The sequence below is a fragment of the Trifolium pratense genome, linkage group LG7 (assembly GCF_020283565.1).
Source record: "Trifolium pratense cultivar HEN17-A07 linkage group LG7, ARS_RC_1.1, whole genome shotgun sequence".
In the NCBI taxonomy this organism is placed as follows: domain Eukaryota; kingdom Viridiplantae; phylum Streptophyta; class Magnoliopsida; order Fabales; family Fabaceae; genus Trifolium; species Trifolium pratense.
The window spans coordinates 919411-945234 of record NC_060065.1 but is presented as its reverse complement, the minus strand read 5'-3'; the positions used below and the strand labels follow the sequence as shown (position 1 = coordinate 945234).

The following is a 25824-nucleotide window of genomic DNA, read 5'->3' as shown; positions in this document are numbered from 1 at the left end:
CATATCTTGAAAGATAAATCACACACTGCTGACGAATCCATCAACTACGACACTTTTTTTGGTATAATATTGTTTCATTCCATCCTCAAGTGCGTCACATCACGTTTTAGATCGTGTGTGAGCATCACAGTTTTGTCATTTGTAAAAAATATCTCAATAGGTGTATCGGACAAATATGTCGCACATTTCTTATGACACTATTAAATGAGTGTCATAAAATTTGTTTGTATACTAACATAGTTACAAATAAAAAATAATATCATAAGGTATATTATACAAAAAATTACATTTATGATTATTTATCTTAATTCATCTTTTCACTTTAATCCCTTACATTTTTTTTCCTTTCAAATTAGTCACTTTTGTTTCGTAAGCGCTTACCCTGTTAAAGGAGATGTTTACTTTAGTCCTTTGTGACATACATTATTTCTTCTTCTTGTTTTTTAATTTGGAGCTTGGTCAAAGATAAGTAAAAATGGTCAATAATTATTTTCTCTGAAATTAAATTTGAGTTCTCCTAAACAATTTTTTCTTAAAGAGGGCTCATTAATTCACTTGAGCAGGATGACTTAATTAAATAAGATGGTTGAATGTTGAGGATTATAATTAAGAAATTTTTAATATAGTAGCCTAGTGACTAGACTTTTATACTATAAGTGTGGAGAAATGAGAAATCGAAAATTCGAACTCCGACCTCTTGACGCAGTACGAAAGCGTGAGGGAAAAACAAATGTTAATCCTGTTAGATAAAGGTTCTGGAATCCACCAGATTTCCGGAATCCACCGGAAAGAGTAATTAATCTAGTATCCACTAGACTTCCGGAATCCACCAGAAGGAGTAATTTGGAATCCACCAAACTTGAGATAAATCTCTGTATTTTTATTTAATCAAAAGGGTAGGAAAAAATAAATATAACAAATCTACCTAAAAGATTGTAAAAGAAAATAACAACCCTAGCTAAATAAAAATAATAAATCTAGCTAAAATATAAAAATAATAAATATAGGTAAAAGATAGTAAAATAAAAGTAACAAATTTTGCTAGTAAAAGAAAAATAACAAATCTAATTAAAATAGAGTAAAATCAAATCTTCACTATTTTTTAAGTGAACCTTTCTTGCGCACCACTTCGTCTTCAATCCGGCGCGGCCAACTTTTCTACGTCACCTCTCCAATAATATTTTTTAGTAGCTACCAATTGAATTGCACTTTAAGATACTATATCTAAGAAACTTTATAGTTGTATATATATATATAATTAAATGACAACATTGCAAAGACATGAAATAAAACATAGCTTTCAAAATTATGTAGCAGGAAGCGGTATTTTAAGGGGGGGAGGCGTGAGAAGTGTGGAAGTGTAAAAAGAAAGATCTGACTAAAAGCCCAGCCCAACTTGTAACATATTCAAATGAAAACCCAAAGCTGAATTTGAGTGAATGAATAAATATCGAAGAGCCTATTCATTCATTCAAAACCCCGCAAACAAATCCATGTTACATCGTACTGTGTCTCGTGTTCCGAGACTCAACTCTCAGATAGTACCACCTTATACAAATTGTTCCATCTCTTTAATCCAAACGAACCCAACAAAAAAATTAACATTTTCCCATATTTTCCAAAAATGTTCCAATCTAAAATCTTTGAATCCTGGCAAACAAGCTCATGCCCAGATGATAGTAACTGGTTTTGTTCCCACCATTTTTGTTTCCAACTGTTTACTTCAATTTTACTGTAAATGTTCAAATTTGAATTACGCGGTCAAACTGTTCGATAAAATGCCTCAAAGGGATGTAATTTCTTGGAACACAATGATATCTGGTTATTCAGGAATTGGAAACATGGGTTTTGCGCAGTTTTTGTTTGACTCAATGCCGGAGAGAGATGTTGTTTCGTGGAACTCTTTGCTCTCGTGTTATAGAAAAAATGGGATTCATCGAAAGTCGATTGATGTTTTTGTTAAGATGAGATCTTTGAATATTCCGCATGATTATGATACATTTGTTGTTGTTCTGAAAGCTTGTGCTGATATTGAAGATTACGGTTTAGGTCTTCAGGTTCATTGCCTTGCGATTCAGATGAGTTTTGAGAGGGATGTGGTAACAGGTACTGCTCTAGTAGATATGTATTCAACGTGTAAGAAACTAGATCATGCTTTTAGGGTTTTTGTTGAAATTCCGGAAAGAAATTCGGTGTGTTGGAGTGCTTTAATTGCAGGCTATGTGCGAAATGATCGGCTTATTGAGGGATTAAAATTGTATAAGGCTATGTTAAAAGAAGGTATGGGGGTGAGTCAATCAACATTTGCTAGTGCGTTTAGGTCGTGTGCCGGATTATCTGCATTTGAATTAGGCACACAGTTGCATGCTTATGCTCTAAAGACGAATTTCGGATACGATAGTATAGTTGGAACAGCTACATTAGACATGTATGCTAAATGTGGCAGAATGAATGATGCTAGAAAGCTGTTTAACACATTCCCTAAACCTACTCGGCAATCTCATAATGCCATTATTGTTGGATATGAACGGCAAGATCAATGTGTTGAAGCTTTAGAGATTTTTCAGTCTTTACAGAAATCTTATCTTGGCTTCGACGAAATTAGTTTGTCCGGTGCTTTGACTGCCTCTTCGGAGATCAAAGGCCATTTGGAGGGGATTCAACTACATGGATTAGCTGTCAAATGTGGTTTAGAGCTTAATATCTGTGTTGCAAATGCCATTTTAGACATGTATGCAAAATGTGGAGCATTGATGGAAGCTTGTTGGGTATTTGATGATATGGAAAGAAAGGATGTCGTGTCTTGGAATGCAATCATTGCGGCTCACGAGCAAAATGAACAAGCAGAAGAAACATTTGCACTTTTTGTTTCAATGCTTAGGTCAACTATGGAACCCGATGATTTTACTTTTGGCAGTGTTGTAAAGGCATGTGCTGGTCAGCAAGCTTTGAACTATGGTATGGAGATACATGGAAGAGTTATTAAGTCTGGTATGGGGTTAGACTGGTTTGTTGGAAGTGCCATGATTGATATGTATTGCAAGTGCGGAATGCTAGTCGAGGCAGAAAAGATCCATGAGAGATTGGAAGAAAAAACCACTGTTTCTTGGAATTCAATCATTTCAGGGTTCTCGTCACAAAAGCAAGGCGAAAATGCTCTGAGGTATTTTTCTCAGATGCTAAAAGTTGGCGTGATACCTGACAACTTCACATATGCTACGGTTCTTGATATTTGTGCTAATTTGGCTACCGTCGAACTTGGAAAGCAGATTCATGGACAAATTTTAAAGCTACAGTTGCATTCAGATGTGCATATAGCCAGCACTATTGTTGATATGTATTCAAAGTGTGGAAATATGCAGGATTCACTCGTAATGTTTGAGAAAGCACCTAAGCGGGATTATGTGACTTGGAGCGCCATGATTTGCGCATATGCATACCATGGACTTGGAGAAGATGCCATTAAATTATTTGAGGAGATGCAGCTTCTGAATGTGAAACCCAATCATACGATTTTTATTTCAGTCCTCAGAGCTTGTGCACATATGGGTTATGTAGACAAAGGGATGCATTATTTCCGTAAAATGCGAAGTCACTACGGTTTAGATCCCCAGATGGAACATTATTCATGTATGGTAGATCTACTAGGGAGGTCAGGACAAGTAAATGAAGCTTTGAAGCTTATTGAAAGCATGCCTTTTAAAGCCGACGATGTAATATGGAGAACTTTACTTGGTATTTGCAAGTTGCAAGGGAATGTCGAAGTTGCAGAAAAAGCAGCCAATTCTTTATTACAGTTGGACCCTCAAGATTCTTCTGCTTACGTTCTTTTGTCAAATGTATATGCTATTGCAGGAATGAGGAATGAGGTTACGAAAATAAGAAGTTTCATGAAGAAGTATAAATTAAAGAAGGTACCAGGATGTAGCTGGATTGAGATAAGAGACGAAGTGCATGCATTTCTTGTTGAAGACAAGGCACATCCAAGATCTGAGGAGATATATCAGCAAACTGATACACTTGTATTTGAGATGACGCGGGATCCTGATATTGATGAAGAAGTGGAAGAATAAGATCCTTACGAGTGGCACAAAACCCGCCACATGTAGTGTGAGATAATGTAGAAAAGGTTTCAAACACACTGCCTACAATGGCATAATGGAGAATTCAAGCAGGAGACTCTGAGGAATCACAGTTTTTTTTTCATGTGCAATCAGAAACTGCTGCTCATGAATCTGAGAAAAAAGGTATGTCATTTAACAGTTTTAGCTTTAGTTTGATGAATTTGGAGGAGCTGTTCTCTCATCGTAATTTTCTATTTTTGTTCTCTCATCAAATTGACTGATCTGGTTGCAGTGTATATAGGGTCAGTTGTTGTCTGGAATTTTGCAGCAAAGAAGATGAAGAAGCAACACGTATCATGAAGGCAGCGGCAGCCTCAAACATAGAAGTACGGATTTCCAGATCAATTCTATTTTGTTTTATTTTAGTTTATTTCCTTCAATTTGATGTTGCTTCTTTAAGTATTTATTGCTCACTTCTGATTTTATTTTCTTCTTGGAATGTTTTATTGTTTGTTTAGGTTTACAAGTTAGGGTTTGACTGGGTACGTTTTATAAAATTTAATTGATTAAAGAAAAATATAATTCAAAATATAGAGACTTGAGTTAAGATGAAAGTTTCTAATGCGGGGTCTAAAATGACATTGTGTGACAGACTTGAGTTGAAATGAGACTTTGCTATTTTTCAATCGGGATCTTCTCTTCTGCAAGAGAGGGGTTCACAGGTAATCATCGTGATGATGAGATTTATGCAATGCTTAAGGAGTGTTCTATGGATCCCAATGAGACTACACAAAAGCTTCCCTTTCAGGGTACCTTCATCTCTTTCTATTATCACTCTTTCCGGATCTTTGTTAAATTTTTTTTTTTATTTTTTTTGTGTTTTTTTTTTATCTGGGTTTTGTTTGGTTTTTTGAAAGTGTGTCGGTGGGATTGGGTTTTTGGAGTTTGAAATGGGGACCCTTTGGGATGACGTTTTGTTTCGCTGGACCTTTTTTAAATTTTGATTTTTTTTTTTAGGTTTTGTGTTGCTTGACCTATAGAAAGTTTAGAGAAAAAGTAGCATTCTGTTGTATTGAAGGGGAAAGGAGAATCAGTTGCAGCAATGTAAACAAGATGCAATAGATAAGAAGTTAAAAAAGGGTTGGACTCAACAATTGAAAACTGAGCTCCTCCCTCCCTCAAGTATGTTTCATTTAGTCTTTGTTTTTGAAATCCCTAATTTTCTTCAATTTACTTAACAATCCCTAATTTTCTAATCCCTCTTTATATTGTTTTTCACGTTCTCCCATCAGGAAGTAAAATTTTCATTCCTGAAATTCGAATCATGTTCTCCCAAAAGTGTAGGTATCACTCTTGATTTTCTGGATCTCTTCTTTAGTTTTCTTTTTGTATTTAAACGATTCATGGGCTGTTTGCAGGTGATATATTTAAGCTCGAGTTGTTGGAATTTGATGGTACTTTTTCTTTCTCTACTCTATGTTTCCTAGCTCAGTTTTATTTTAATTGATCCATGGCCACTTTTTATCATGCTTAGTTTTTCCTTTTATTTTTTGTTACATATGTCATTAGGTTATGAGCTTTTTAATTTATGAACTAACACATTTGGAGTTTTTTTGTTATTGGTTCATTACATTATTTGTTACGATCTAACTAATTCTACATAGTAACTATTTATTGATTCCACAGAGTTTTCGTTATACTGACACATAAGTTGCTAATTTCAAATCTAGCTTTTGTTGTTATCTAGCATTATTAGAGTCATATGCTCAGTTTATTAAAAAGGAACTAAATAGGTATCTATTCAAACACTTTCAAAGCTCCATTTTGGTTATAGAACTTCCAGTTATTCGAGTTAGCAAAGTAATATGCATGTAGAAGACATTGAGTTAGATTATCTATTTACAAGAAACTAATAAGTGTTCTCTGTAGAATGCATATTTAAATCTTTCTCTCAAATGAGTGTTCACTGCAGAATGAACTAATTAATCCTTTACTTATGATTGTTAGTGTTATAGGTTCATTTTTTTTTTTTTTTTTTTTTGAGTTCTGTTTGCCCTTTTATCAGAGGAGCCCTACAAGTTTTGAGATATGCAGTGGTTTTTATAATTTCACCACAATGTAAAGAGAAACACTAATATGACAATGGTCCTATTAGATATATTATATCATGCTTCATAACTCAATTTTAAGCCATTTTCATGTCTTGAATAGTTTATGTGTGACTCTTTTATTGATCAGTGATGTGTGACTCTTTGCAGGGCTGCTTGAAATACAAATAGTGGCTCATGGATTCCGTTTTGTTCACCGGATTTGTAATGTTTCATTGGAATAGTCTTGGACAAGGTTTTACTGTTCTTATTTTTGAAACCATTTATTAGTTTGAGTAAGATTCTTAATTTGTTTGTTTTTATCGGATTTTAAACTTTTCTGCTATATATTGAGTTTTTTTGTTTCATTCATGTTTTCATTGAATAATTGTGTGTAATGTTACCCAGAAATCCTAAGTACTTTGATGGTATCTCAATTTAGAAGCATTGTTATACTTTTATACCAAAAATAGTGTCATGCACTTACCATTGGTAGGACAAGGGATACTGGAATATGATGACACACCAGAATTTATGATTGATTCCTTTTGCCACTGTTACTAGAAGAACATATTTTTGTTAGTTTTATATCTTCAATTTGCTTTACATGTATAGAATCAGTTTGTGAGTTATTAGTTTAATATCTGTGTGCCATGACCGGGTGCTTTTCTCTTTGGATATTATTCAGAGAACAAACAATCATATGGTTTGTTGTGAATCATTAGCATTTTAATTTTGTTCGTAATAAAAGATGGATTAAATCACTCAACAGTTAAGGAAGATATATTTTTTTGTTGGTATATTTCCATTTGATTGTTGGGTTCAATAAAGAAATATAAGTGTTAGTGTCCATTAATATAACTTATTGATTTCAAAGTTCATGACTGTAAGTATTACTCAGAATGAAATAATAAGGAGGTAAAGCCATAATTTATGGGATGGACTGTAAGTATTACTCAGAAACCTAGCAGCATCAGTAATGGGTAGTTTGAACATTGATATTAGTAGCATAGGAATACATGGGATGGGCTGGAGAAGAAGCATGATGACTGGCCTATGTACGTTTCCCGTCTTTGCATGTTTTGTCTGTGGTTTTTTTATTTGCTGGAGTACAACTAATTTATATTATTTTGATTTATAGGCCCCTGTTTCAGTAGGACAGACTTCGCTTCTTTCTATTAGCTGAGAATCCATCAAATCTGTGAGTTTCGTTCTACAAATGTAAGTTTAATTTTTTTTATTTTTTGTGGTTCTAATTTTAATATAGAAAATTATCAGATGAAATTATCTTTAGTTTTAAGTGTAGCTTTTGTGTATTTAGTCTGATGTTAGCGAGGAAGAATATATATTGGAAAGTTAGTGCAAGGATGAGGAAATAGACAAATGAAAAAGTAAGTGGAATTTTGAAACTAGAGGAATTCACTATATCATAAATTAAAATAGGACATTTAATAAAATCTGTTTATGATCCAATAAGTTTAGGCATATACATGATACTTCATACTTGATTTGGTGTTAGTGTTGTGGCTACTCGACATAAGTGTGCTCCCCTTAATTTAATGTGTCATTTTCAATCTTCATTTTTAATTTCGAATATTAAATCTTTGCCTTTTTTTCTGAGTTGTTCCATTTTTATAGTAATCCTTTGTTATAAGGATCAGGTGTATTTATTCCATACTTTTAAATCACAACCTGTGTATCCCAAAAAAAAAAATCACAACTGCATTGGCTTAGAATGACACAAGTCATTAGATTACTCTAATTTATTCTATTTTGTGAGGTTTTTACTCTGATTCATCACAGATAACCTGACACAAGTCAACTATGAAATACTGTCAGACAAAAAAATTCCACATCTTTTGGCAATGTTTAGCTGGTTTACAAGGCTTTTTCTTCCTCGAGACACTCTCAAAATTGAATCTCTTCCCCATCAAAACTTTTCCATGCTTTATTGGTAAGAATATTTGAAATTCAAATTTTACCCCCTTTGCTTTTCAATATCAATAATTGATTTGGTTAGGTTATGCTTTATCCTCTATAATTTCTATTTATTACTTCTAAGGTCTTTTAACTTAAGTATATTAAAAAAAGGTTTTCTATGTATATAACATATGCAAGCCTCTTAAAGCTAATGGTTTAAATCTTGGCTCAATCTATTTGTTTCTTAAAGCTAATTAGTAAATCAATGAGACTTGAAACGATTCTATCTGTTTCTTATAGCTACTTTCTGCACATTTTTTGTTTGTCAATCTCATATGAAAATTATAGCTACTTTCTAGGATTGTTACATTAAAAACCATGCATCATGCATATGCCCCTCAGCATGACCCAATGAATTCAAGGCTTGCAATAATGGATTAAATTTTCACTATATTTGCTTTGATTAGGTTACATTTTCTGCACATGTACTATGGTTTCTATTGTCATTATATAAGACTTTGAATTAGTTAAGAAAATTGTGTTTGAAGTTTGGGAGCTTTTACACAAAAACTGGTGCATGTATTTTGGATGGAACATGCTCCTTTTGTTACTTAATTCTCATACCATATATTTGACCTACTCTTGGATGAAACATGTTGCATTTTGTTACTTTACTTTCTCAACTTTTATACCATGTATTTGACACACTTCTTTTATTATAGGTAAACCTATAGTAGGTATGCATTTTGAGAAGATAGAGTAAGACACTGATGCATGTGATAAGAACGTTGAGGGATAAGGAGAAGAAAAAGGAATAGAATGGTAAAACTGATGCATAGTATAGGGAGGATCGTATTCAATTTGTTGACTCTATATTTGAAGAGATAACATCTTCTAGTTTTGCTCCATGGACATAACATGTGTGTGATATAATATGGCATTATTAGGCTTTACATCAAAGTCCCTCATAAAAACGATCCTTCCCTGCATATGTTGCTTGTGGATCTTGAATAAGTTCCTTAATTGCTTCTGGCATAGCTTCACCATTCATCATATTCTTCCAATATTCTCCAGGGTCTTTTGTAGCACAGCTCAAGTTACCAACCTATTCCCCAAAACAATTCAAAGAGTAATTTTAGTTGATATATACTTCCTCTAATATTTATTATAAGATAAAGTTTACTTTTAAATTCATAGAATGTTTGATGTATCTGATCCATATTATGAACTAAATACATCAAAAATTCTATGAACGCAAAAAGTCATGCAAGAAATAAAGTTGAGTTAGGAAACTCTAAATATTACTTGAAATTATATTTCACAGAAGATTTAGAAAGCTTACAAGGAGAAGAAAGAATAGTAGGAACACAATAAGGGTGGACTTCATGGCTATGCTAATATGTGGATGGATACCTTGTTATCAATGTAATAAAAAAAAGTGAAAGATACAAATATAGTAAAAAAAATTGATAACTGCAACGAAAATTCAAAACAACTTCACATTGATGCCAAATCACTCTAGTTGTGATTGTTGGGAGCATGCCTATGTTTACATATTTAAAAATTGCAATAGTAGAATTGAGTCAACAATGATGAGTCAACATTGCTGTACAGAGTGTGAAAGAAGAAACCCTAAACATGAAAGATTTATGGTGTGTTAAGATTAGACGCAAATTTGAAAAACCATGTAACATAAGAGATTTGTTTGTAAACAAACAGTGAAGAAAGGAGAAGAGAATTATTTTATGGAATAAACAGGAAGTCGCGGTTAGACGCTCTCACTTTTCCCTTTCGTATAAGAGAAAACCGCGACTTCTTATTTTTTGACTAAGCGTTTGAAACTTTATGGACAAACTTGTAAAATAAAAATCCACACCGAAAATTGAAAAGCATGCAGTTACCTATTTGCTAAATCAACCACCACATGTATGAGAGATAAATTTGGTATTGAAGAAAATCCGCACCAAATTAAGATATCCTATTTATATAGTATATATATATATATAGATAAATATAGATATCGTGGTAGTAAAAATAATTTTTATTTTAAAACTTTTTTATAAAAAATAATAGTTTTAGTCTCTCAAATTAATCCATATAAATTACAAATAGAGACTCAAAATAAATAATTTGTTTTAAAGAACTAAATTTAAAAACTCGTAATTATATAGGGTTAAACACATATTTTACCAAGAAAAGAAATGCATGTTCTAGGGGTGCTCGCGGTTCGGTTTAGAGCGGTTTTGAGGCAAAAATTCATCCGATCCAAAGTTTAAAATACTCGCGGTTCGATTTTGGTTTTGGATGACTAATTAAGAAAATCCGATTCAATTTTGTGCGGTTTAATTTGGATCGGTGTTTTGACAAAACATGAAAGCCAGTCTTTTCTTGTTTTTTTTATTTATTTATTTACGCAAGAAAAGCTGATTTAAAAATTAATACTGTGGATTTGTTTCAATAAAAATTAATATCTTGGATTAGTCTGATGCAAAAATTGCGGTGGATTATTTACCTGATTGATGTGCATTAATTGATATAGGTAGTTAACCGGAGTGTTCATCGGTTAAAAAATTGGGTGGGGATCAAAAGTGCAAAACAAATCAAAATAGGGACAATAATTTTTTATTTTAAAATAGGGGGACCAAATTGCGATTAAGCGATATAATTTTAATTAAAAAATCTCACAAAATCTATCATGAATCCATTAAAATATATAAACTTTTTTTTTTTGTTTACAAATATATAAACTTTTGAATGACCTAAAAAAATAATATTGATTATCTTAATTGAATAACAAAATTTGTTTATATTATATAAAAATCTTAATTGGATACAACAAGATTTTTTTTATTTTAAAAAAGTTTTTAAAAATTCCTAATTGTGTCTATATAAAGAGTGGAGTATATGACTCACAAATTAATCACATGTAAAAGAGAAAATATAGTGCAGAGGTTTATGCGTAGGAAAGGATGGCCGATGTACAAGAGTTTCTCATGTTTATAGTAGGGTTTCTCATGTATAAAGAGCTACTCAAATTGACCGAGCACTTGATGTCAGAACTGACTCCCGAACCAGATTCAACTGGTGGTGAAAAACCAAAAAAATTGACCGAGCATCGTAAATCTTGTATGTATATATGCAATCTCGGACTTACATTTATTTTCTAGTTAATCGTTTGTCTGTTTTTGCATAATCGCCGCTAATTTATTTTAGTGTGAGCAGTGTTCTAAGTTGTATATTTTTATTTTTTACTTAATTACTATAATATTATGTAGGGAAAATTACACTAACCTTCCATGAGATTTGATTAAACATGACACAATCCCCTCTAGTTTTAAAAAAACACTCACCTCCCCTCTAAACTAACGGTGTTAGCCTAAACCATTAATAGTTTATTTCTTAACAAATTTGACTTATTTGATTACAGCAAAGTCCACTGCCATGTAATCTTTGCCCATCGTGCGCCAGTGACCAGTGTATGTACCCACCTATAGAACTAGAAGACGTGTTTTTTTTTTTTTTTATCATTTACTCTAGCTATTAGTAAAATCACAGAGCAATATTATTGATTTTCCAATCCCTAAAATCAATAATATTAGAAAACAAATACTTAGGGACACAGGGATTACTAAGTATAGTGTGATTAGAAAACAAATACCGAAGGCATTAAAAGTTGTAACAGGACACGGGGATATGTGAATGTGTGAGGAATCAATAGATGTGTACAACCGTACATCTTGGCTAATTTCTCACATGTATCCTATATATATGTATTTCATATACCTATGTGTAAGTATCCTTGAAGTACTTGATATGTATTCGTTAAAGAGAAATAATATTCCTACACATTTTTTCATACACAATACAAATTTCTCACAAGGGCATTTGTGTATTTTTTTCATTTCATCTTCTTTTTCTTATGAAAAAAGCAAAAAGTATGTATAAATAGTGATTGAGTAGGATTTGTGTAACAAAAAGTTGTGTTAAAATAACACTCCTCTTTGGTAAAATACTTTCTGAAAAGTAATTTTTTTTATACCTAGGGTGTGAATCGATGAGTATCTAGTACATATACATCTCCAATTTTTGAGTATTTGAGTTTCATAGGTCTCCACACATCAATTAGATTTGTCATTTTATATCATAAGAAACTTTTATTCTATTTATGCAGTGATGGAAGAAAACAACATATTAACAAATCTACCAGTTGATGTGTTGGAGCTGATTACAAAGGGTTTGTCCATCAACGATTACCTTGCATTGAGAGCAGTATGTCGCTCTTGCAGGAAAACAATTTCTAATTCCATTGAAAACAAGCGTTGCTTCCATTTGCCTGAAATGCCACAAGTTTTCCTACGATCCAAATATTCGAGGTACTTTTTCAGCTTGAGTAAAAAAAAATTACATCATCACCGCCTTGCAACTCCACCATTGAGGTACACCGAGAAATGTATTGGCTCAATTAAAGGATGGTTGATTATGATCGACTATTCTAAAATAGATTTTGTGAAATTTTTCTTCTTGAATCCAGTAACCGATGTTAAAATCATGATACCATCAAAGTTGTTCTTGCCCACCTATAGGCATTCTACCGTTGGAGGTAATATAAAACCACCGGTAATAAAAATGGTGGCCTCTTCCAAACCAAACTGTGATAGTTTTTCTGATGGTCATTTAGTCGGTCTTTTCCGTGATTATTGTCACATTGCAATTTATAAACTCTTTGAAAAGTCATGGACTATAGTTGAATCGGATAAGGATTCAACGTTTTTGAACATGGAAATTATTGGAACAAAATTGTATGTAATTGTAAGTGACGACTCTTCCCAAAAAGTATTGGTTTATTGTCTCAAGGACTCCATTAATGGACCTCCAAAGGCTAAAGTGTTGGCCGAGTGTCCAAGTATAAGTCCTTCAATTAGCGAATGGAGATTATCTTTTCTAAGCAAAGATGAAGCACTAAGAGAGTTATACTTGATTTATGTGTTCTATTATGCCGTTCCATTGAATGGAAACAGACATGCTGCCCCGGGTTTGAAATTTTTATCAGAATGTGGTGAGCCAGCTCAGGTTACCAAAATTCAAATGTTCAAGCTGGACACAAACAAGGATCCTATTGAGTGGCAGAATGTGCAGCTAGAAGATAGAGTGGCTTTTGTTAGTAATTTGTGCAACATAGTAATGTCAAGGGATGAACTTAATTGCAACAAAGATTTAACTAGAGGGAATACCATCTATTTTGCTCTTCATTGTCGATGTACAAATCCATGGCAAGGTTTAAGGTTGGGAATGTTTTGTTTGACTGATAGCAGCATCAAATATTTTCCTGTGGAGAAATCAAAGCATGATGATGATATTGCTTATCGTAATCCACCTGTATGGTTTGTACCAAATTTATTGTAATATTCATTCCACTGTCTTGGCACTTACATATGTTATATTTGCATGCTAATAGTGTCTTCAATGAATTATATATACATGGCTTTGAAATTACTTAATAGCTTATTTCTCCTTGAGGAAGTTTATTTTTTAATTTCCATAATTTCATGATGCTATGCATGCATTATATATAACGCTACAGTTACACATGTATCAATTCCAAATTTTCTAATTCAATGATACATTACAATCTATGGGTATTATGTAGATTGAAAAAGCAGAGATCTCTCTTGAGTTTTCATGAAATGCAGTGACTGTTGCCTATTCTTTAAGGCCAGAATTTTTTTTACATTAGCCAACAAAATAAAAAAAAATCTTAAGTTACACATATCTTCCTATTTTTTTAAATTAGATCTCTGTTGATGTTTATTTTTTATTTGAATATATATAATTTTAAAAATTAATCTATTTTTATTGACTTTTTATTTATAGTCTTTTGATTTTTTTACAATTGTTTTTCGACAACTTTATAGCATTTTTTTTACACCAACAAACTTAGGTCGAGTTTTTTTTTTTTTTTTTAACTGCAATAATTTGTAGTATATAAGATGAACCCAAGTGGTTATTCAAACACCACAACAAAACTACCAATAGAGATCTTAGGCACTAATAATCACCTAAGAACACAGCCACTAAAACAGCAAGGATCTAAAATTGAAATACATACAATCCCTACCATCTATCTAAGTAAACATTCAATGGGAATCTTTGCCATTCATACGAAATGAACACTCCAGCATACCTTTTAGCAATAAACCACTCCAAAGTGTGAAATGTATACACTTTATTAAATAAATCTTTGCCACTCCAAAGTGTGAATCTTTGCCATTCATACGAAATGAACACTCCAGCATACATTTTATAACATGTGCAATAATAATTAAATAAAAAAAAGGAAGGGTAAAGATATACACTTTATTGCCTCCCGTGAAACTGTCACGGGAGACAATCCTATCCCGTTGACAACTAGTGTGAAATGTATCCTTCCTTCTAGAATTTTACTTTCTCTTTCATTCAACAAACTCATAGTTTGTTGATTGTTATTTTCCTTTTAGCTGCATTTCCCTTCTACATTGCAATTCAAGAAAGATTTAACAAAGATTGAAAATACTACTATTAGATACACAAATTTTATCTATCCCTCGCTTCACACTACTCTTTTATCTTGCTCTCTTTAGAAATTTTTACAGTGTCAACTTATAAAATATCATAAAACCTAATTTATGTTGTATAAACTGTTTGAATAAACTCAAAAATAAACTAATTCAAACAGAGTCTTAACATTGCACAAACTAATAACAAGTGAACATTAGGATACTGAAAAAAAAAAAAATTTGTTTTGAACGTAAGGCACTAAAAAGTTGTTAATGATATAACTTGTTTTACATAAAAAAAAATTATTTTTTAAATTAAAAAACGTTAAAGTAAAACCAATGTTTTTTTTTATTTTTGTCCTTCAATAATAATTTTTTTGGTTTTGGTCCTTCATGTTATGTATTTTTCTTTTTTGGTACATATCGTGTCATTGTTTCTTTATAATTCATAACTATAATTTTTTTCATAATTTTTAGTGAATTTGTTCATTTATAAACCAAATTAACCACTAATAAGTTGAGTTTTTAATATTTTTAGAAGAGATATAAGAGCATAATTTTTTTGAAGAAAATATGAGAGCATAAACTTGTTCAACCTATTTTTCATGGCTGTAACAGAGTTTCTTGGCGGCGTAATGTTGTTTTGTCACAATCATTTATATGATTTCAATTTCTAATCGTACTATTAAAACAAAAACAAAAAAAAAAGTAACAAACACCACTTATACCATTTTGTCGCAGCCATTTTGCAATAACGGACCGTTTTTTAAATTGTTGATAATAATAATAATAATAATAATAATAATAATAATAATAATAATAATAATAATAATAATAATAATAATAATGATGATGAATGCACAACTTTTAAAATTAATTTTCTACATTAGTAAAAGTACCCCTACTTAATTGTTTAACTTTTCTACAAGAAAATTGTAGAGTCTCAATGATATTAGAAGGTCTTTTAGAAATTGTAATAGAAATTTCATATAAAATGAAGACAAAAAATAACTCTTTAATAAGTGTGCAAAATGAAATTTTAGCTTAAAAAAATGCAGAAGGGAATACATCATAAAGTTACATCATTTTATCATATATTTTACATTATGTTACACCATAATAGTAATATTTATACCCGTGTATCAGCATTATGTTACACAATTATGTTAAATATTTTTACCACAAAAAAAAAACTGTACATTATAGTATTTATTACTAATAGGCTCATTCTAGGCTGGGAGAGGGAGATAGGTCTCTCATTATGTTAAATATTTTTTCCTCACATTATGTCTTTCATCTAGTTGCATCTTCTCCCCTGTTTCTGCAATTTGCCAGTAATTCTACCATCAATCCCATTACTAATAAAACACCAATTTTCTAAACTAATTCATAGTAACCATTATTTTAAATGTAATTGCTCCAAAATAAACATCTCTTTTAATCTAAAAGATTTTATATGTCAAATTCCCACCTCTCTAAACCTTCACCAACATCTCTAAGTCTCCCCTGTCATTATTGTTATTATTTTTCCCAAATCAATTAAAAACCAAAGTTGATCTACATTTCAATAAAACTTTAAGCCCTAATTAAATTATTTTTCCCAAATCAATTTCTTAATTTTATTCTCAGAGTTGTTGCAAGTTTCTCTTGTGGACAGTCAATCCTGCAATTTTTCATTTGCAATATCATTGATAGCATTAATTGGAATTGAAGATCTTTGTGATTGTTCTTTTAATCACTACTGATAATTCAATTGTAAACCTTGTTTGTATTTTATAGATTGAGAGATTTTATCTTAATTGGAAGATAATTTTGTACTGTTTTCTACAAATGATGGTAAGCTATGTTTTGGTGGGGTGGTTCAAAATAGTGTTTTGGAGATGACTCTGAGGTGAAATTGTCATGGATGAAGTCACCCATGGTGGGAGACCCATTTTACTCTCCTACCCTAGACACATTATTGATATATGGAAGAGGATCTTTACCGATTTGAACAAAGGGTATGTATGATCTTACTTTTCTTGTTCCCATCGGTTTATAGTTAGTCAGTAGTAGCTATATCACTCTTCACCAATTTTCTCTTGCACCAAGTCCAAACAACTCAGGTTCTTGCTTTCCCAAATTTGTGTTAGCATCATTACTTATTATCGATGAGAAAAGAGACTCTTGAAGTGGGACTTGCATTTCCAGAAACAAGGAAAATGTCAATAACTATTTTAATTATTTCCTGAAATGCATCATCTTTAGCTAGCATTTTATTTTCTCATCCATCACAATGACTCACTTTACAAGTTTATTTTCTCCTTGTTAACAAGTAAAACTAACACAAATTTAAGGAAATAAAAATAGAAAATGCTTGCACAAAGTAAATGGATCCTAAGTTTTAAACCTCCCCACAACCTTATTTTCTGGACTCACCTATGCATAGCAATTGGGATTTGATGAGTGGTTTGCAAATTTCAACTTGTCTCCTTTCCGATAAGCATCAAGAACATATTGGTGAAGAAACAGAAATCAGATTCAAGTTCTAAATGATCCAAATATGTTATAGCTTGCCAAGAAAGAAACGTGAGGGGACTAGACTGATAAAACCTAACGGAAATACAGAAAACACTGTATGATCACACTCATAAAATACAAGGAACTCAAGTCAACTAGGAACCCAGAGCAGCTCAAGTTAAATTAATTGCAGATAATGTGAGACACATACCTGTTCATTCAAATTAAAAGAAAAGATGAATTCGCTAGATCATATATTTTCCCACGCTTATCAGCTTCTCTGTGCAAGATCAGCTCACCCATGTACTCTCCTAGGTAGTCATTTTTGTTAACAGGATTCTGAAATGTCATCATCAGTTAGTTAGAAGAACAAGCTACCATTATTAGAAAACAAAGAAATCCACGGATCATAACCTTTACGAAGGCTGCCCATCCTGCAACATCAGACCTCCCCAAGATAATCTGACGGACAGAAACAAAAACAATGTGAGACAAATCACATACATCAGGTATTCATCACTTTGATTTATGACAATGGCGCCAAATAATTTATACATCAACTAAGAATTACCAACCCTTTGTTGTTGCCTTAAAAGAAGTCTCATATTTTCGCATTGACTTTGCCCAGGACGTGGTGGCTCCCCCAATGTACCATCCCCACAGCTGTACAAAGTGTAATGTTTAAAGGCATTTCGATGATTTAAGGTGGAGGGTGGAGACCAAAGTCCAAAAAAATTGTAAAAGTTGAAGAGAAAAAATAGAATTAAATTGTGAATATAATCTGATATATCGATAGTTATGATTCGTTACAAAAAGAGTAAACACTTATCTTTATCTATACTAATTGAATAGGAAAAGAAACTGGTCCCAAGATAATACAAGTTATATGGTTGAGAGGAAATACATTCCATGATACAATCATGTTATATAGTTAAAAATAAATTGAAAAATGACAGAAAATTTACAATCAGAGATAACATTACAGGATTGAGAACTCAAATGCCTAAGAATTAGCTAAAGCCCAAACCCAAGGCCTTAAGAGTGCATTTTTTAAGATAGCTATGGTTGATTGGAAAGTACAGAAACTAAAGTGTGGGATGGAAAGGTTTGCATGGGATTAACGTACATGTTGTTTTCTGCTTTTCTCTAAGCTAAAAGCTTAGTCTAGGAGAGAGGTCCTCCAGAGCTTGGAACATTATGCTCTTTTCTCTGTATCTCTTTCCATTTTCCCATAAAATAAAATTGTTGCCAACCCAAACATAATAACAATTTATATTTTTTGAATTTGATGCCTAACCAGACGATTGAGATACTAATTCTCCTATGTTATCCCACCAAGTGAGGCCTTGTTGTACATCATAATAACATATGGAAAATTTTGTCTGACCCCAACCCCAAAAGAAAATAACAGGAAATCATTCAAGATCAAGACAATACATGAGAATGCAGGGTAAAAGAAGATGGGAACAGGAAAGCTTGTAAACACACTATACATTCTGTCAATTTTTCCGCTGTCATTCATGATTGAACTAGCTGCAATAATAGACCTGTAGGGCATTGACACTCCTCCATCGTGCATGTAACTAGATATTTCCATGCAAATCTTCAAACCAGAGAGTAAGTTCCTAGCTATGAGGCAACTGCAGAGCATATAGTTTCACATTACATAAGCATAAACTTTAGCAAATTAAGACACCTACGTGGAGTACAATATCTATGGCAAAAAAATGAATCATACATTCATTTCATTTCATGCACTTATGAGTTATGAACCATTAGTCACATTTCAGATAGTTTGCTACCAAGAGTTTTCAAAGTTTACATATCTGCCTTTTCACATTACATAAGCATAAACTTTAGCAAATTAAGACACCTACGTGGAGTACAATATCTATGGCAAAAAAAATGAACCATACATTCATTTCATTTCATGCACTTATGAGTTATGAACCATTAGTCACATTTCAGATAGTTTGCTACCAAGAGTTTTCAAAGTTTACATATCTGCCTTTTCCCCATAATTATTCATGCATTTGATAAGGTTAATTGAAATTGAAGATAATAAAAAATACTCATCACCATGTATAGCAGATCGATTATGAAAAATACTAAATAAACTATGATTCATATTCATATAGTTAACCTTAATTACAACCCATATCGATTGTTCTTTGATTCATTACATATTTAAAACTAATATAGTTAACCTTAATTACAACCCATATTGATTGTTCTTTGATTCATTACATATTTAAAACTAAATCTAAGTCAACATTAAAACTCGGCCAAGCACATAAAAAAAAATACAAAAGAAGCTAGTGCTACTGCTAGTGCTTCCACAAAAGGTTCATCCTCAGCTTCCTCTTCCTCATCCTCAGCTTCCTCTTCATCCTCAGCTTCCTCTTCATCAACAGGTTCAACAAGAGGTTCATGCTCAGCTTCCTCTTCCTCACCAGCTGCTTCCTCTTCCTCACCAGCACCAAAAGCACCAAAAGCACCAAAAATTGATTGCAACAACAAAAACCTAGCGTAGGAATGTTCATAGTAAGCAAAGGGGGGAGGAAAATTGAAGGCAGGTGCTTGCTCATGAGGATTGTCATAAGGAAAAGGAATTCTCACGACAGGAACTACAGTTTTTTTCTGGTTAGTTTTCTGGTTAAGGACTAGAGGCTTAATTGGAGCTCTCTTAGGAAAACTAACTCTAGTAGGTTTTGAAAACCTAGCTTTAAATAAGGAAAGCTGATGGTTCCTTCTATCAGAGAAGAAAGTGGGGGAAATCATTGGGTATTCCATTTGAAAATGCAGCTAGGGTTTGTTTCAAAATGCAGCTAGGGTTTCAATGCAGCTTCTCTGTTACAGTGGAGGGTTTTTATAAGCTTTGAAAGGGGTAGGCTAGAGAAAGGGGTGGCCTAGAGAAAGGGGTGGGCTAACTTAAAGGCCCAATCATAATTTTTGTTTATCGTTATTGAGTTTTTTTTGGGTGAACGGGCTAGTCCAAGTGAGCCCATTAATAAACGGGCCATTGGACTAGTCCAAGTCAAAATAAACCAAAAAAAAAAACATTATAATACAATAAACTAAAAACTCCAGATCTGATATACATGGTGAAGAGTATAACCGCAGTTTCATGATAGAGACTCTATATTTTTTTTTATAAAAAAAGTGCTATAACATCAAATTAAACAAAATAAAACTAAAAACTCCAAATCTGATATACATGGTGAAGAGTATAACCGCAGTTGCTCTGCCTTCATGATAGAGATTCTATATTTTTTTATAAAAAAAGTGCTATAACATCAAATTAAACAAAATAAAAAATAAAAACTCCAGATCTGATATACATGGTGATGAGTATAACAGATCTGAATATAATAGCCATGAACTAACCTGGATGATGTCAAAAACACTGATTTTTTTATCGATCAAAATCGTGAAGAAAGGTCGAGACTCGAGACAGAGACAAATAAAATTCATCGTGTAGAAAGTTTGAGGTGAACAATCGGTAGAGAAATATAGAGTTTGAGAGGGGTACGATTTGAGTTTTGTGAGAGAAAGAGAGTTTGAGGGTGCGGTTTGTGTCAGATAAAGAGAGTTTCTGAGCGCAGAGTTGTGTGAGAGAGAGAGAAAGAGAATTTAGGTTAAAGTTGTGTGTTAGATTTGGTATTGTACTACTTGAGAAGCTATTTATATATTGAATGAGTCAGCAACCTGAATTTTCCAGGTTTAATATTTTATTAATATAAATAGAGCGGGTCGGTGCCCCATTAGCCCACAGGCCCGGCCGGATATAGCCTAAAAAATTCTAGTCCAAATGAAATTGGGTCTTTTTGGCCCAAACCCATTAGCCCAAATGCAAATTTATCATTAAATAAAAACATTATTATAAAAAATATAGTTAAATTTGTAAGTATAATAAGAAGGGTCATATTTATCTAAAAATATTTTAAAAATTAAGTTTATAATTTATTAATTTGAGTTAATGTAAAAATTATTTAAACTTACATACAATTATATCTCAATAAAATTGATAATCATAAGGAACTAATATATCAAAGTCGTGTAAAAAAAAAATCGAATAAATGAAAAAGAAAAAATAAATAAAAAAAAAAAAATTGGCCAGGCCATTAGCCCACATGGCCCATACGAGCTGGCGGGGCTCATAAATGTATAACCCAATAATAATTGTGATGGTCCGAGCTAGTCCATATATAGTCTAGCCCACCGGGCTAGGCTCGGCCGTACCGGCCCAAGCTCGATCGGGCCGACCCATTTGACAACTATCAATATAAATAAAGAAATGATATTTGTACAATAAATTTTGAATATTTTTTAGACAACTTTTTCTTTCATACTCTCATTATATCTCTTATTTCTTTCTCTTTATTGGTTTTTTCCCATAAAAAAAAAAAAAAAAAAAGTTGTCCCAAATTCACTACTCATATAAATATATCCATTTTTGAATACAAACAATATGTTCACTTAACTTTTTTATTTAATAATTAATATTTTTAGCAATAAAATTAAAATCAAATATGCTCTTTTTTGGAGTATGTAAGTAGTTGACTACTAGGCTATTAGCCTATTACTACTACTAGTACAACTAGCCCAAGCGTGTAGCTTGTGAACAAGACAAGGAATAGTTAATGCAAAGACATTTAAAATTATTTTTGTAAAAGGAAAACCCGAAAAATCACATTTACCTATTAGAGCCAAAACCCTCCAATTCAAGTATGCTCCAATAAGATTAGTATATGTATACATTTTTTAAAAAATGGATTTCCTCTAATATTTAGTTTATTTTTGTTATAATATAAACTTGAATATTTTTGTTGCCAATATATAAGTTTGGATGTTGATTTCATATATTTGAATGTAATTAGGTTTAATAATTATAATTCGCATTAAACAAAGGAAGGCTAATTACAAAAAGAAAAAAAAAATACTAAAGTAAAATAAATAGAAAAATTAAATCTAAAAAATGTGGCTCACATTAAAAAAAATTCACATTATGTTTAATATGAATCTCTTAAAAATTATCTATTAAAAAATAGCAGTGTGTTTACTTTATAAAAAATAACCATAAGTTAATACTACATATTAAAGCTCCTAATGACAATGTTTCATGTGTTGACAATAGATACATAGTCAATACTGAAATTCTGGCAGACTAGTGAAAAGATGCTGCGAAAGATGCTACAGCATCTCGTACCAGTACAGAACACAATGGACAAGTTATAAATAAATTAAGTGCAGGAAGATAAATAACACAAATCGTTTGTTAACCCAGTTCGGTGCAACGTCACCTAATCTGGGGGATACCAATCCAGGAATGAATCCACTATAATAGCTCTAGTTCAAAGCCCTCGACCAACACCCGGTACTTGACTTCTCGCCTAGACACTACCCGTGCAATCCTACCTAGGAACCTCCTAGATAATGAGACCCCGTCCCAAATTCCCTCTAACAACACGTACTGTGTTGCTGTTCAAACAATCAAAGATGGAGACACCCTCCAAAGAAACTAATACCTAGCCAACACTTGACTAAGTTCACAATTTGGAGTTGCTTACAAGCTTCCTCCAAGTACAATACTCAACTCATTACCTATAGGTTTCTGAGTGAGGACATAGTGACCATCTCACAACCCGAGTGGTTCACTTACACCAACTCTCCTAGAGAGTGGCTCAAAGACACGAAAAACCCTTATGACTACATCTTGATGAACAATGGTTTTCGGTACACAAATAGGTCTGATTCTTCATCTATTTATAGTCTTGAATTGTCTTGATGTGCAAGCTAGGTTTCAGACCCTCACAGCTGGAAGTATTGCGGCCAGCCCTAAATCAAATTTGAAAATATAACCTTGTTTTGATTTATCGCAAAAATATAACATGTTATATTTTTGTTACAAATAGTAAACCTTCTTCCAGAAACTTGAGCAGCAAGGATTCAAATAAACAGCTGGAGTCTTCATTGGCCAGCTCAGAAGATTAATTTCGAAAATATATTTTGTGTTGTACCAAACAAAAAAAAAACGACCAAAAATATAATATAATTATATTTTTGTTTTAAATAACTTTCTTGAGGCCGACTTAAATAATTCTTGTGCAGTAAGTCTCGTCTTGCATATACACACGTGCTAGAATGAATATTTGAAGCAAATCTTGAACGAGATTGACAGAAAAAATTCTGCACTTAAAACAGAGCATCAGGAAGCTGTACGCGACGCTACAGCATCTTGTCCAGCATCTGACAAAGTTGGCTTTTGCAAAATGTAGCCAATCACAAAACCCAACAATCTCCCCCTTTGGCAAATTTTGGCTAAAACAACTTTAGGCCGGTGCATGGAGAGATATGGTCTAAACTTTCCTTTGAGTCAACATAAGCACACAACTAGAAAAGAAAGTAGACAAGTGCTAAGCTATATAAAAGATCATCAGAAGATAGCTAGCATGAAAGCATCAGAGGCATGCAACAGCGGAACATAACACATCTAGCCTCACATAGTACAGACAGAGAGAAAATAAACTCTCACATAGTGGATTCAAGATAGGAGAAATAAACTCCTTTAATTTAAGGCATAGCCACATGAGATAGGAAAAATAAATTCCTATATTAAATCATGCATATCATATGTAGTAGAAAAATAAATTCTACCTACTCCCCCTTAATACATGCATAAACTTCACTCCCCCTCAAAACATGCATATCACACTCATCACAGACAACATGCTATACTAGAAGCTCCAGCATCTCATCACAGACAACATGCTATACTAGAAGCTCCAGCATGTTTCATCACATCATGCACCCAACAGAAATTACTCCCCCTTTTTAGCCATAAATTCTGACAAATAAAGTCAGTACCATATATCAGGAGCAAAACGACAGAGTATCACAGGGTACCACAGAGTATCAGAGAGCATAGAAAACCTGGAGTATCAAAGCCAAAAGATATGAACTGTGCATGTTACAAACCATAGAGCATCAGGGCGTAGCCCACAAAATTAAAATCCGAAAGGACATGCAACTAAAGCAGAAGCAGGTCACATAGAAGGACTTGAATGAGAGTCCCCCTCCTCTACCTCAGTCTCACCACCTGCATTAGCATCATCAGGAACACAAAGACTAGAATGGGAAGATTCTTCTCTAGCCCCAGGAGCTAGCTCCAAATATTGGATGACACGATCCACCATATTCTTCTTCTCACCCAAAGACTTACTAACCTCCTTGAGATCAGCCATCATCTGCTTCCTAGACATGACACATGTTGGCTGCCTCACAGATGCTACAGCAATATCTGCAGCATGTGATCCTTCTAATAATCTGAAATCCATAGTCAATGCAGAAGGTCTAGTAGCAGGCACATTTGACTCAGTGTAAATACCAGGATGCTGAGTCAATATTATATCACAGATAAAAATATGAAAAAACTATAGGCATTTTCACAGTATCTGACGTTCCATGTAAGAGTGTCTCATGGAAGAAATAAGCATCATAGTCAAAAACAGTCCTTGTCCCTATAGCATAAATAAATTTGGCCAAACCTGTAGCTACACTGTTGGAATGTGTAATAGGGACCCAATTTGCAGTTGCAATTTTATTCATAAGTGCATATTTAGAAGTTAATTTTGCAATAGACAGTTTTCCACTCCTATGTCATTCCTTCACTGCCCCACATGTGAGTGTCCTGCAGATATTTTTCATAGAAGTCTCTAATTCAGGTGCAGGAGCAGTAGATCTACCCAAGGTTTGATTCACAATGGCTGGAGAAAAAAAAAATTCACACATTTTCCCTTGACAAAAACTTTCAGATACTCAGAACTCAAGGGATTATCACAATCAGCAGGGATGTTTACTAAAAATTCTCTGGTCAACTTCTCATAGCAGTTACCAAGACCAGATACAGTTTTCACTAGGCCAGCCTCTTGTATCAGACTTACAAGTTTCTGGCAAGCCAAAAAGTCTTCACTTAAGTTCCTTTCTATGGCCAGCCTTCTCTTTATCACAAATTCCCACCTGGAAGCATTCCCAGCAAGATGAAAAGATATATTATCAATAGGAATAGAAGACATAGCTTGAGGAATTTTTGTCTTCTTCCCAGACCTCTTAGAGGATGCTGCAAGAGAAGCTGCAGCATCATGGTCTACCTCATATTCTGAATCACTAGAGGACTCAGCCTTTCTCTTCAGATTCTTTCTATTAGGCTCAGAGGGTCCAACAACTTTACTCTACTGTTTCTTGGGACCAATAGGTGTCTTCTTTTGAGGGGTCTTGGCAGGTGTACCAGAAGCAACATGTTCCTTGCTAGCACTACTTCTCAGCCTCCTAGTCATGGAGGTAGGTAACTTCCTTACAGGAGTATTGCTAGGTTGGAAGTTCTCAACATCAATAATCTTCTGATTACCCCCACTGGGGTTGTCATTAGTCACAACAGCAGACACAGGATCAATATCAGGAGTATCATTTACCACAACATCAGAGACGATCAACACTCATAAACAAATATCTCCCCCTTGTTTTCACAACATGACAGGGGCATAACAAAAATATCGTTCCAGAAAAATAGTTTCTCATAGCACAAGTTTTCACTTCTGGACACAATATTCTCATGATGAAAAGATACATTATCCGTGGCAGCAGAGGAAACATTTAGAGGAATCTTCATACCTCTTATACTCTTTATTAAAGATGTGCCGGAAGATGCTATAACATGTTGCT

General features: G+C 33.1%; 2 protein-coding genes across 18 annotated transcripts; one reads left to right on the top strand and one right to left on the bottom strand.

Moving 5' to 3' along the window:
* The first annotated feature begins 1479 nt into the window (after positions 1–1479).
* Positions 1480–8876, top strand: LOC123899236 (pentatricopeptide repeat-containing protein At3g02330, mitochondrial-like). Of its 9 annotated transcripts, none has more exons than XM_045950324.1 (12): positions 1480–4247; positions 4357–4450; positions 4583–4606; positions 4717–4873; positions 5082–5246; positions 5357–5404; positions 5483–5518; positions 6323–6407; positions 7293–7372; positions 7473–7542; positions 7955–8105; positions 8794–8876. In XM_045950324.1, exon 1 carries the CDS (start codon positions 1494–1496, stop codon positions 4071–4073), a length of 2580 nt encoding a protein of 859 aa, XP_045806280.1. In that variant the 5' UTR covers positions 1480–1493; the 3' UTR covers positions 4074–4247; positions 4357–4450; positions 4583–4606; positions 4717–4873; positions 5082–5246; positions 5357–5404; positions 5483–5518; positions 6323–6407; positions 7293–7372; positions 7473–7542; positions 7955–8105; positions 8794–8876. The 9 variants fall into 9 exon arrangements, with proteins under 9 accessions (XP_045806280.1, XP_045806279.1, XP_045806272.1 ...); XM_045950323.1 differs by having other exon boundaries at positions 6323–6447; XM_045950316.1 differs by lacking the exon at positions 7473–7542 and having other exon boundaries at positions 6323–7209.
* A 5130-nt stretch (positions 8877–14006) lies between these two features.
* Positions 14007–20761, bottom strand: LOC123899234 (histone-lysine N-methyltransferase EZ3-like). Of its 9 annotated transcripts, none has more exons than XR_006805545.1 (7): positions 20491–20761; positions 18597–18743; positions 17679–17766; positions 17518–17565; positions 17315–17442; positions 17023–17075; positions 14007–14578 (listed from the first exon to the last, which is right to left on the bottom strand). XR_006805545.1 is itself a non-coding variant. In XM_045950314.1 (5 exons), the coding sequence occupies exons 2-5, from the start codon at positions 18698–18700 to the stop codon at positions 17323–17325; spliced, it is 360 nt and encodes a 119-aa protein (XP_045806270.1). In that variant the 5' UTR covers positions 18701–18743; positions 20491–20761; the 3' UTR covers positions 15628–17322. The 9 variants fall into 9 exon arrangements, 2 of the variants coding, with proteins under 2 accessions (XP_045806270.1, XP_045806271.1); XR_006805540.1 differs by having other exon boundaries at positions 14014–14578; positions 17023–17196; XR_006805542.1 differs by lacking the exon at positions 14007–14578 and adding an exon at positions 15628–15925 and having other exon boundaries at positions 17023–17196; positions 18541–18743.
* Positions 20762–25824: the final 5063 nt, after the last annotated feature.

Coding starts and splice junctions, on each gene's coding strand:
- LOC123899236 (XM_045950324.1), top strand. CDS start 1,494: ATGTTACATCGTACTGTGTCTCGTGTTCCGAGACTCAACTCTCAGATA.
- LOC123899234 (XM_045950314.1), bottom strand. CDS start 18,700: ATGGAAATATCTAGTTACATGCACGATGGAGGAGTGTCAATGCCCTAC. Junction 17,767..18,596: donor AGCGGAAAAATTGACAGAAT/GTATAGTGTGTT, acceptor CACTTTGTACAG/CTGTGGGGATGGTACATTGG. Junction 17,566..17,678: donor TTTTAAGGCAACAACAAAGG/GTTGGTAATTCT, acceptor TCTGTCCGTCAG/ATTATCTTGGGGAGGTCTGA.